This window comes from Motacilla alba, chromosome 15 (genome assembly GCF_015832195.1).
Source record: "Motacilla alba alba isolate MOTALB_02 chromosome 15, Motacilla_alba_V1.0_pri, whole genome shotgun sequence".
NCBI classification, from domain to species: Eukaryota; Metazoa; Chordata; class Aves; order Passeriformes; family Motacillidae; genus Motacilla; species Motacilla alba.
The window spans coordinates 6,444,395-6,456,647 of record NC_052030.1 but is presented as its reverse complement, the minus strand read 5'-3'; the positions used below and the strand labels follow the sequence as shown (position 1 = coordinate 6,456,647).

The window sequence follows — 12,253 nt, the reverse complement described above, 5'->3', positions numbered from 1 at the left end:
GTTGTACAAAGAAATAACTTTTGTCTTGAAAGTGACATGGGATTTTTGACGTTAGTCAAGATTTATCTCGTCAAGGATGTCACTGTGCTACTAAGAAAAGCTCTTTGGACTCATATCAGAAGTACTGTATTCAGTTCTCTGCTTTTGCAGATGGATTTAGTGGAGTTACAGATGGTGCAGAAAATGGCAACTGAAACAATTTGGGGAACTGGAACTGTCATATGAGGAGACATTGAAAAGTCTGGTACTCTTCAGTTTAGAGAAAGACAGATATTTATCGTTGAGATTTACAAAATCATGAAAGTAATGAAAAAGTCAGATGTGAAACTGTTGCCCTCCAAATCCTGCAATGTAAGAACTAGAGGGCACTCAGTGAAAGTAGGACATCAGATTTAAAACAAAAGAAGGTAGTCCTTCATTTTTTGGAACCCCAGGTAGTGAATTTTTTTGCCATGGTAGGTAGCAAAGGTAAGGATATCAGCAGGTTCAAAAGAGGTCAGATAATTTCATAGATAAAAACAGAACTGCAAATGGACAGTGAAGTTGTGTGCCCTGTAACATCATTGTGCGTGGGGGAAGGGGGGCATGGGGGGCAGGAGTAACGGACCCCAAAAGCATCCAGGTTTCTGTCTTTTCCCTAAACAGTATCTCTAAAAAGCATGGCACGGATGGAAGTCAGGTACTAGGCAAGATGGGACCAGTCATCTGACCTTGCAGGGCATTTTTTTCTGCCATACAGTACCACACTATGTTCTGCTTTGAAAGGGTTTTATTGTTAGTGCATTGAATTCTCATAAGAGCAATCAAGAAAAAAATGGTAGCATGTTAATACTCCATTGTTGATACTCCGTTGTTGATACCTGAAAAATTAATGTGTTTTTAAGTCTGATCCATTGATAGTCAAATGCCTGCCGGTTACCATGCATGTCACTAACATGGCATTTGTTTGGGAGATGTACAGCTTGGAAAATGAATTTTAAGTTTGTGTGTTTATTTTTCTTGGCAGTGAGTTTTGGTTATCTCAGAAGGGAAAAGCTATCCAGGTGCAACGAAGCTGTGTGGTGCCATGAGTGCTCTGGCAGGAAGGTATGCAGGACAAGTATGCAGGGAACTGTGTCTGAGTAGTTTCTTCATGCTCCAGTACTGTGTGCTACTGAGATGCCTCTGTGCCTGGTAGGTTCCTGGTAGGCCAAATTGAACCAATGAATCAACAGGGACCTAGGACCAACCACATCCACAGATCAGGGACCCAGAATTCAGGTCATGTTCCCTATTCCAGGCACTGGGCTTTAATGACACTCACAGCTGCGATGGCATCCCTGCAGTTTGGAGCATCCTCCCCAAACACCCAGTTCCGTGCCTGCCCAACTCCCCCACAGGCTTCAGGCTACTGCTTCTTGCGCAGCAGCTCACTCTTTGATTACATCTGTAGCATTTGGAGGAGACCTGCAAAGCGGGGGGGGGGGGGGGGGGGCAGAAATCACTATTTCACTTTAGTATAGGACATAGAAAAGTTCTTTAGTATGTGTTTGGGTGGAGGTTTTTTGTAAAAGATATCAGTAAAAAGTCTTCTGTATGCTTTTTTATTCTCTGGTAACATTAAGCATATTAACAAAAACATTCTTTGCTTTAATCAGACAATATGGGCTTTGTTCATATGGAGGCTTTTGAATATTATGTGTAGCTCCTGTACCCTGGGCACAAGCTTTTAGCAGGGGTACTTCCATGAGCCATAAACTGAGTGCAGCTCAGGTTTGCTCATTGTGTCTGTGGAAACTGGTGGTACTCTGCTGTTAATGAGAAATCCACCATAAACAAATCCTCACTCGTGGTCTCAGGTGTGTAATTGGGAAGCACGTTTGGCTTTTAATCAAAAGAAATTGAGTGTTTGGTTCTTAGGAATATCTTTTCTCTTGTTTCAGTGAAGTAAATGTTAATGCAAATAAAGAGCTTAAAGCAGTCTGACTAAAGCCTCAGCCAACTGAGCTTTGGTTCTGTGAGAATTTGGATGTCATCATCCTTTTGTTTGCCACTTCTCTGAGGAAGTACTTCAGCTATATGGCAAAAATAGACAAAAGAAACCTTTTAAATCTTCACACTTAAATACATTTATGACTATTTTTAGTTACTGTTTACTCCTTGCAGATTTATCTTGTTCTGAAAAAAAGTTTCAGATGTATTGTTTTCCTAACAAAGATTTGACCTTCATCTTTATACACGGTTTCACTATTCTTCCTATCAGCATTTAGTTCAAAGGAGCACTTCGAAGCACGCAGGCAAAAACCAGTTCCATTGTGTAAAATAGAAATGTGTGTTTTATATCACTGGAGTTTAGAGAACAATGCAAAGGTCAATTGTGTTGCTTGCTCTCCTGTCACATGATGTGGGTGTGTATATGAATGCATCCCTGGAATTCCACTGTGGGATCTGCATCTTTGAAGCTGATGCTAAAATTACTGCCGAGGCTCTTCCAAAGGCGGATACTGATAGAAGATTCAATGAAATCGAAGGTCGCCAGTCTGGTAGGCGTTGAAAGATACCTGGCTATGATACTATTTCTGATTTAATAATGCGAATGGGAGGCTAGCCCTTTGTAATAATTAGGACTAATTACTGAAGAGGTGTTGACAGATGGGCTAAGAGGAAACAAACTGCCTTTATCCAGTGGCTTAGAGTCAGATTACTAGTCTTATGTTATCTGTTTCTCAGAAAGTAGAAGCTTCAATCATTCACTAAGTCTTCAAAGGGGAAAGGGATCCTAACAATATACAGGATTTGGGATGAAGCTATGAAATAAGTCTTTGACTCAGAATGGCTAAATTAATCTCCTTTCCGTAAATTATCATACTTTTAAAGTTTGAGTTACAGATGGAGAATCTGATTGTAGTACTGAAAAATATGCAAAATCAGTATTGATGACTGTCCTGTCACTGCTTCTGCTCATGGATTAGTCTAAGATTGGTTCCTTGCTGTTAATTATATTAATATGAATTCCTTGATTCCTTCCTGTGCCATGCTTGCTATCCAGCTGAAACTGAGACAAGGGAAAGTAGTAAGTACTCTTTCATTCAGTGTTTGGTTTATGCAGATGTCACGTCTGATCAACAAGCAGAAAATACATCTGCTGAAGTTAATTACAGTTATTTGCCTTTTTAGGAGACAACATCATGCATATTCCAGGAAGAAAACAATATATTACAATACAATTGCATTTACTGAGAATTATGGGTTTTCTTAAAGAGGATTTCTTCTCTCCTTTTGTATGTAGCGTCCATCTGCACATCTGCATGAAGTAGATGAAATTGTCCAGTGTGAATGGAGTTAACAAGGACATTCAGGGATTACTGCTTTGTCACCAGAATGAGCACTCAGTGTGACTTTCTTTATTCAAATGATTTAAAAGTCTAGCCACCCTCCATCTTCTCAAATGACTTTTAAGTGCTTTTCTCCCCACTTTCCACCATATATAGAACCTGGTTTTCTTAGAAATGTGATAAATATGGCTGCATTCGATAGCACTTATAAGCAGAGGTAGCTTTCAATTATTTATTTACTTTTAACAAAAGGGGCCATTTAATTAATGTTTAAATATTTATAACAGTTTTATTGTGCTGTAAAATCGGTTATACTTTGATCTAGATTTTCTGGTTTGAGATAATAGGGTTGGTAAAAGTTTTCCTAATGAATTTGGTCAGAACATGACATAATCTGATTATCTGACGAAAGATTGACACTTCAGTTCCTGCCAGCGTAAAAGCGCGGTACAATGGGGGCTGTTCAGCACAAATTCAAAGGCTGGGAGTTCAAGTTCAGGTACGGCAGAATTGTTCAAAGTTTCACAGTAATGTGGTAAAACAGTGTTGCATTTTTCACTGTATTTTTGGTCAGGAGTAGTTTATGGCGGATGAGAGGAATGAAGCTTGAAGTTAAATGTGTAAACTGCAATTCTAGTCTGTAACTTTGGGTTAATTTCCCTCTGTTTGCTAAATAGTAGTTAGTGTTATTTGTTAGAACATAGGAAAACTAACTGGTAAGAACATCACTGACACAGGAAACTGGGAATAAAGCATCATCAGTATTCAACCTGTTAAATATGGAACCAGTTTTTTATCAATATCCCTCGCATTTTAACAGTTTAACTCTTTAACATATGAGCAAATGCTCGTATGCTTGGAGATGATCATATTTAACTAATGCATCCTACATGCTTGTGTAAAATAGATGTAGATTCATGTGATCAAACTGGCATGAAAGAACAGTTATGTCTAAAGTGTAAGCTTAGCCTAAACTGTAAAATAAACATATTTTTTTTCATTTGATATTCAGATAATATTTGCTTTGTAAATGTCGTTCCTGTTTCAGTGGGATTACAGTGATCCCTGCTAGAGTTCTTGGACTAAGTTGCTGTCCAGTAACTTGGCTTATCCAAATACTTGGGCTGTGTGGAATAGGAATCCTAGTAAACCAATGATACATACTATTAGTATGTACATACTAATGATATCTCCTATTAGTAATTGAGCTTGAATTTTGGTGGATATTTCATAACATAAAAATCCATCATAATCTTCTGAGTCATATATTTAAAAGTGTACACAACACTAAGTCTTTCTTTTCAATGCTGAAGGGGTTCTTGGAGAAAGTAAAGCGTTAAGTACCAAATGTGATGGTCTTTACTGAAATGCAGTTTGTTTCTGACCTTGAGAAGATTTTTTCTGACCTGAATAAGGATTTAAAGCTTTAATCTAATGAATTGATACAGACTGTCCACATTGCTTTGTTCCATAAAATACCACCCAGCACTTGAATCTCCGTGTCCCTGGGAAGGGACCGTCTGTGCCCGGAGTCAGTGAGTGGAGTCCTAATCCCAGTTCTAGGGACTGTGGCACCTTGGGAGATCACTTACTGTCCCTGCCACAGCTTCCCCATCTCCAGAGAAGGACGTGGAACAACACTAGTCTCGGAGATGTGTTGTAGTTTACACAGCAGCAGAAAGCTTCCAAGTGTAAAAGGCTTTATGAAATATTGTTGTAATGAACAGACCCTGCAAACCCTCCCTCGTCTGAGCAGTCTCACCGATATGATCTGGTAGTTTGGACAGGCATAGATCAGATCCAAAATTTGGATTTCAAAATATAAGCTGGTCACAAATAGAAGTTGCCCTGGTTATTTAATATTTCTTCTGTGTTTATGTCAATTTATCTTGTTTGCTATTAGCAGTTTTAAAGTATATTTTTTAACTGTTATGAAACAAATGACAATATAAACATGGGGTAGGAAATAGGTAAAATATTCTGATATAAATGCATCTCCCACCATATGCTGGTGAAGTATGTAGCCTGTTCAGCTAATTGCAGAGTATTTTTTTCTTCTTTTAATGAATATGTATTTTGTGAATGTATTTTGTACTTGCCTTTTTAATTCTATGAAATGTAAACTGTGTCATTAAAGTAAAAGAAGTGTTTTGGGAAGCACTGTCAGAGCTCAACTTGCAGTGTAGTTTAATTTAATTGCCGACCTCTGCACGGCATCTCTCCCATGGTGAGGTGTACACAGTGCGGGGGTATTTCATAAGCAGAGGGAAGCATGCGGCCAGGAACACAAGCTGAAGTTTTAAAAGTACATGAAAAGTAGATTGCTTCATTGTGTCTTCATAAAGTGTCACTTCTCACTGTCTCCTCCCAGCAAATGAGTGAGAACTGGCAACTTCAGGGATGTTCAGATTAAAAAAAAACAAACTGCAGACTTCTGACTGTAAACAGCAGCCATTTTTGCCTCACGTATGGCCAAAGCAAAATAAAATACAACAACTAATTCCATTTGTAATAAAATATTTGTATATATTTATTTTATCACAGCTTAATCCAAATATAATATTTACAGAATAATAAAAGAATTTATATACTTTCGTTTTAGTTGAATCAAAGGTGACTTGATGCAAAATTAAAATGCAGTGGCTTTTAAACTTAGGAAGATATTGAATTAATTTAATTTTAAGATTGATATGAAAATGGGATTTGGTCACTTTTTCCTGTTTTGTTGACTGTATCAAGCCAGATCCTGAGCAGGCCTTATTGTTCATGGAAACAACTCCATTTCTAGCAGCTCTGGACTTGGTCCTGTACATCAGGAATCAATTAATGTCATTAATAAGTGGCGTATTTTAGAAGTATAAATTCATTTACTATTGGTTGCATTTTATCATGTAATGTCATGTCGCATATACTTTTCCTTAATTCTGAAAACTCTCGTTATACTTCCCACTTCTAAGAAGAAAGTATAGAAGACAAAATGTCATCTGATTTGTACTGTGTTTCATGTTCCTATGCCCTGTGGGAGGAAAGGAAAAGTAATAGAACAGACAAATAAATAAACGCGGTGTTGAAACTGGCATGACAGTTTCTGCTCTTGCACAAAGGAACTGCAATCAATTTATTGTCTTCATTGGTCAAATGCCAGAATAACAGTATAATATTATACAAGAGTAGATTAATTAAAGTGTAATTAGAATGGAATAAATTAAACAATCATAAAAGTTTGTCATGGGAAAAATATGTGTTTAGAATTAATTAGTTTTCAAATAAAGTGATATTTTAATTGCTCAGAGTTACAGAATCCTTAATTGCAGACATATAATTCTGGCCTAAATAACTTCAGTTGCTGTAACAACTTGATATATTTCTTCTCTGTCAATTCTTTTTAATAGTTTGTTACCAAACAAGATTATTGCCGGAATGTCTGCAAAAATGTCTGGAAGACGTTTAATTAAGCCCATGCTATCTGAGGACATTATTAGCTCTTGGAACCAAAAGATTTGTGGCTGATGCTGCACTGTGCAGCACCCCTAATTAAGGAGGATGGGCAGACAGAGCCCCGTGGCTGACAGATTGCTATGCATGGCTGAACTGGAGGCCACTCAAAACAGTCTTTTGATGGTCCTTGGCTCATCAATTTTCTGCTAGATTTCAATGATTTATCACGTGTACAAACTTAAATTCATTCTAGGTCTGATGTTATGGTGAAGAGAGATTTATATAAATCCTTCCTTTTAAACTTATTTTGTGTATATATAAATGCATATTCATATTCTTCAAGTTTTCAAAGTTATTAATAATTTGTTGTTTTTTGTGTCCCCCAGTAATTTTATGCAGAATGTGTTGTAGAGCTGAACTCCTGTGGGCTTTTATGCTTTCTTTCTCCAAACAAGGCTGGCTGTAGTTACATCATTGCACTTTTCCGAGCAATTAATGGTTTCAGAAAGTAAAACAGATGGGTATCTTTTCCCTCATCTGCAAATTGAACCTGTTTATGAAACACTAGAATTTCATCTGTTTCAGTTGTATTTCACGCTGAATTTTAGGCTCCCTTATTAAAAGCTAGTGCAATAATATGAGAGGCAGGGGCTCTCACGTTTTTAGATCCCGTATTTTTGGCACAAATGTGTCCATGACATTTGTCTGTCTCCACGATGTTTGCTTCAGTAAGATTTGCAATGCCCAAAATGTTTAATTGTGTTAAAAAAGGTCAAACAGCTGATAGCTGAAGGCGCATATGTCAGAATGAAAGACTGAAAAAAAATTATCAATCTGACACAAGGGGAGTATTAGAATGATTAATGTTTATGTTAATTTATGGCTTTTACATATTGATTAATAGCTTTTTGTTCCAGTGACCAAAATGTGTAAGTGGCAATGAGATCCATATGCTAACTCAGTGTCTTTCAAATGATTATAATCATTCTTAGTTTTGTTCCCATGCTGAAGCTATGTTTTCATATAGAAAGTAATTGTTGTGCAGTGACTTTTTTAAAAATTGCAGATGGAAATATTTGAAATTGAACCTCAAGACACAAGCTTGGGTTTCAGTATTCTTGAAGGTTACATACTGACCTTTATGTACATTTTTCTTGCAAACTTCATGACTTAGAATCTACATATATTGTGGTTTAGTTTTTTTCAGATAAGGAATTCTTACAGACAAAAAGGGTGCTAATGCTGGGAGGAGCCATTATCTGAGTGGAAATCATTAAAAATGCGTTGCGTTGCGTGGTGGTTATTAGTCATTTTCTCCCCTGCTCCCTTAAGATTTCCTGGCATATCACCAGTTGCTGATAAGCACTTTTGTTTGCTATCTGTCCATTGACTAATACAATTAAAATGTGGAAACCTCCATCATTCATTGTCTAAATCTCAAGAGAGAAGGTAATTTTGGGCATCTCCTGAAAAGGATGAACTCCTAACTTTCCTAGCAGTCAGTGGGAAATGGAGGTTCTCAGCGCTTCTCAAACGGAGGCTTTTGAAGTGTTTTTCTGAGCAGGCAGTCACTGTTAGTCATTAGAAATGATTTGGTGACTATTTAGAATGAAAGCTCTGACAGTATGTAGTGTTCCCAACCTGTAAGAGGAAGGACTCTTGTCAGCTGTAATGTTGGCTGTGTGGCAACAGGTTTATGGTATCAGCTAATGAAGGATTCTGTAACTAGGTCGTATAAATCACTGCATTCTCTTTGACATTGATGTGTCGCTAACTAGCGAGTTTTGCAAGCAAGATAGAAATCTGTCTACAGTATCTGGATATGGTGTTTTCTAGTGCAAGCACAAACTAATGAATGCTCTCAGACCACCGCTGTGTTTTTGTTTTTAATTAAGTATTGTTATTATCATAATTAATTAGGTTTTCAAGTCACAAATATACATCATGTGCTTAATCGCTAGTTTGGCAGTCATAAGTAAATAGTAATATGAAAAAGAAGCAATTCAAAAGAAAGCATTTTGTTATCCATACCTCTGAAAATTAAGAGTGCTTTATTAGTACAATTACTGATTGAATCAAAAGTTGCCACTAACTCTTGTTTCTGCTTGACATCAATTTCTTGGTTTAAAAATTTGTACTGTTTTCTAATTTCCACTTGAAGTAAATTATTATTTAAATTTCCTTTAAAGAAACCCTAGAAGTATAATACAGTTTCTATCTCAATTTAGCACTGAAGATAGAAATGAGAGTTTTAAACTGAAAGCTGCATTGTTATGTGACTGGAAAATGAATTTTCATATATTCTGGGGCTCTGACTTTTGCAACTGTTTGTGTAGCACTCCCTCATCTCTTGATCAAGCTTCTGCTGGTTTTACTTTTGCTAGTGCACATTTCTGTCTTTTCACACAACAGACATATCCTGTGTTTCGAGCAGCTGGGGTAAGAATTGGAAAAGCAGGGTGCCTGGGTTTCAGTTTGGGATTTTCACTGTTCTCTAAGTGTTTTGTGGGTGTTGCCTTGCTGCAGGACCCAGAAAGGCATTTCTTTGTATTGCTGAGTTACTTTTCACCTCGGGTGCAAAGAGATTTCTTCAGTTTCACAACATCTCTTTGTATTGCTGACTTCCCTGTTTCAGTGCGTTCTGATATTTTTTGGTTTGTACATGCAAAATGAAAAGCTGGCCTTAAAAATCTGTCACAAATGTCTGAAGAATTGTTTACCAAATCATATACCTGCTTTCAGACAGTCTGTAGTCAATAACCTATAAAAATTTCACTTTTGCGGTCAGATGAGGTGAACTTCAGCTCGTTCAACTTGCGTGGATTTGTCTGGCGTCTCTTTTACTCAGGTATGAAAACGTTACTGATCGAATGGGTTCTTGACGTGCTAAATTCCCATTCTCTGCTTCTGAGAAGTGCTGTAGAACCAGGCAACATTTTGTGACAACCAGGGATGTGTAAGATATTTCCAAGTGCTGCTGTGCTCTAGCACAATGCAGTGAGGGAAATCCGGTGCTTTGGGACCCTCGGGTTCTGTTGAGGCTGTTGAGCCACAGGGAAAGGCCACGGCACTCCCAGCAGCACTCCCAGGCGTCGCTTGGGCTGAGAGTAGTTTGTGGTTTCACCACTGAGAAACCTCGTTGTCTGCAGTGGTTGGAGGCTGGAAACGTGGGAACAGAGCTTTTGAAAAGCTCCTACTGCAAGGGCTGCCCTCTGGATTTTAATGGTGGACATTGCAAATGTAATGGAAAAAACAAAATTGTTTGCATTGCACCATTAACTTCAAGGAGTTGTTGTTTGCACTGACTGCCTCTGCAGTCGCAGCTCCGGACCCACTTCCCAAACACTCTTGCCCTAGAGCCCAGAGTGCTGTGACACAGGGCAGAGTTTTTCAGGGGGTGCAGGTAGGCACAGAACTGCAGGCTAAAAAAGGGCTTTTGTATGAATGAAAAAGCCTGGAAAGGGGGAAGAACAATGTATTCAAATCTTTCTCAACTCATTCTTTGCTCTGTTTTTTTCCTTTGGGAGGGTGGCACCTGGTTGACTGGGAATTGTCAAAAAAATAACAGGGATTTCTTGTATCTGTTTGCAAGCACACCTGGATGTGTTGGATATTTTGCAGTAGTAATTATGTCTGCACACCTGCTGGTTTCAGTCCCAAATCAGTTTGCCAGACATGCCTAGGGAGATTTATTTCTCCTATACCTGAAAAAGCTCTTTTACCACTGAGGTTTTACTACTCTAAATAAGCCTAAAGAAAAATAGAAGAGGATTTTTTCCTGTCTTTGCTTGAGCTGTTGGTATCTCAAAGTGAACTGTGGAGTTTGTTAGGGGGAGGAGGGTGTTTGGATGATATTTTAATAGCAATTTGTTTTTGCTTCAATGTGTGATAGAAATATAAGTGACAGGAGTGGGAACAGGAGAATTGCTGAATTCTGCTGGAATTTTTCCTGTGGGAATCTGTTAATGTTTTTAATTCTCTGAGAGATTTTTCTAAGGTAATCCTTTTGACATTTACATATTTTAAAGGACTCTCATTAAATAAAAGCTTAACTTTTTATATCAAATGCTGAAGTGATGATACTGAAATACCACTGCATAGAAACTCAAATGGTTTGAGGATTATTCTAATTGCAACCTAAGCAAAGTAAGATTTGTGAGGGATATTAATAGTGAATTGTTCTTTAAAATAATGTAATTTTGAAGGAAATTTAATTGTTCAGGTATTTAGCAGATGCATTTTCTCAGACAAAACCCTTTTTGGTACCTCATGTGTGGTGCACTCAGCCATTCACTAATTGAAACCCTCATTTGAGCCACTGGGTTTCCACTCCCCACGTGTGTAGCAAACGTAACTTGTGCGGGAGCCCAAGGATTTGCAGTGCACTCCGCGCAAAATCCTCGTTGTCTGTGCCACAGCAGTGTAGCTCAGCTCCTGAAGGACGATGCTGTTACCAGCGCAGGGCAGGCTGGAAGAAATAAGAAGTGGAAGATCTTTCTAAAAAAAAACAACCAAAGAGCCTGATGGTGAGGTGTTGCCTCTCTTGCAGGTGATGCCGTCTTGCAAGCAAATACTGCCCTGACCAAAATGATTCATGTATTCATGTCTTTTCGCTCCTTTCACAGGAGGCAGGAGGATAATAGCACAGGGACAAACATATAGTGTAGCCCAGAAATGCCTTTAAATGAACTTTTTTCTGTAGGTTGCATTTTGTTTGTTCAAGCCCTTGAGCCAGAATTTGCTCTCAGACCAGACTAAATACTAAGCAAATTCATTTAATTAAATTTGTTGCAGATATCCCCAGTTAACAAGAACAGATTGGTCTCCCTGAGGCTAGATAGAGTTAACAAGAAAATAAATGTTGTGCTAATTAGAGAACTCATTTTTAGACACCTGGGGTGAAACTTTAAAAAGTCCTAGAGATGTAGGATTGAAAATTCATTTGGAACTAAGTCTTAGGCTTCCAAATCACTTAGGCACTTTTGAAAAATTTCCCCAGAGGCTTTAACCATCTTACAATCATCATATTTGGCAAGTTTGTAGCTGTCTGCTTAGCAAAGCGCTGTATAACTATTATCTGTTTGAATCAGTACACCACAATGTACTTCATTGTCCCTGTAAGGCAGAGACACTGAGCTACCCGGTGAGTTGAAGTGTCATTTTTTGGAGCATGCTTGAATGTCAACAGGAACAGATCCATGCTTTCTTGGAGGTATTATACTACCAGTACCCCAGATCTCCATCTCTTTGCAACCTCATGGGACTTTTGGTAGGTACCTAACAACTTTTTATTAAATCTTAAGTGACTTGTCCAAGCTCATGGATAAAAAAGACAGCAAAGATGAAATTTTATAGCTCAGCACCTGCTGGAAGAAAAATGAGACACTAAATACTGTCACACTGCCATTTATCTGGCAAATCATGATAGGAAGAAATAAGGATTCAATAAACATTAGATTCAATATTAAGCCAAATTTCCAGATTCACATATAGGATTAGCA

General features: G+C 38.0%; 1 protein-coding gene across 3 annotated transcripts in view; it reads left to right on the top strand.

Moving 5' to 3' along the window:
- The window catches only part of GNB1L (G protein subunit beta 1 like), a 45,216-nt gene that overhangs the window by 11,345 nt on the left and 21,618 nt on the right, over positions 1–12,253 (top strand). Inside the window, exon 1 of one of the 3 annotated variants that reach the window (XM_038151921.1) lies at positions 1,484–2,522. The exons of the other annotated variants lie outside the window; for them this stretch is intronic. Coding sequence (XP_038007849.1) covers positions 2,400–2,522 — 123 coding nt within the window. The 5' untranslated portion in view covers positions 1,484–2,399. Of the gene's footprint in view, positions 1–1,483; positions 2,523–12,253 lie in introns of those variants that run through there. 3 annotated transcript variants of the gene reach the window in all.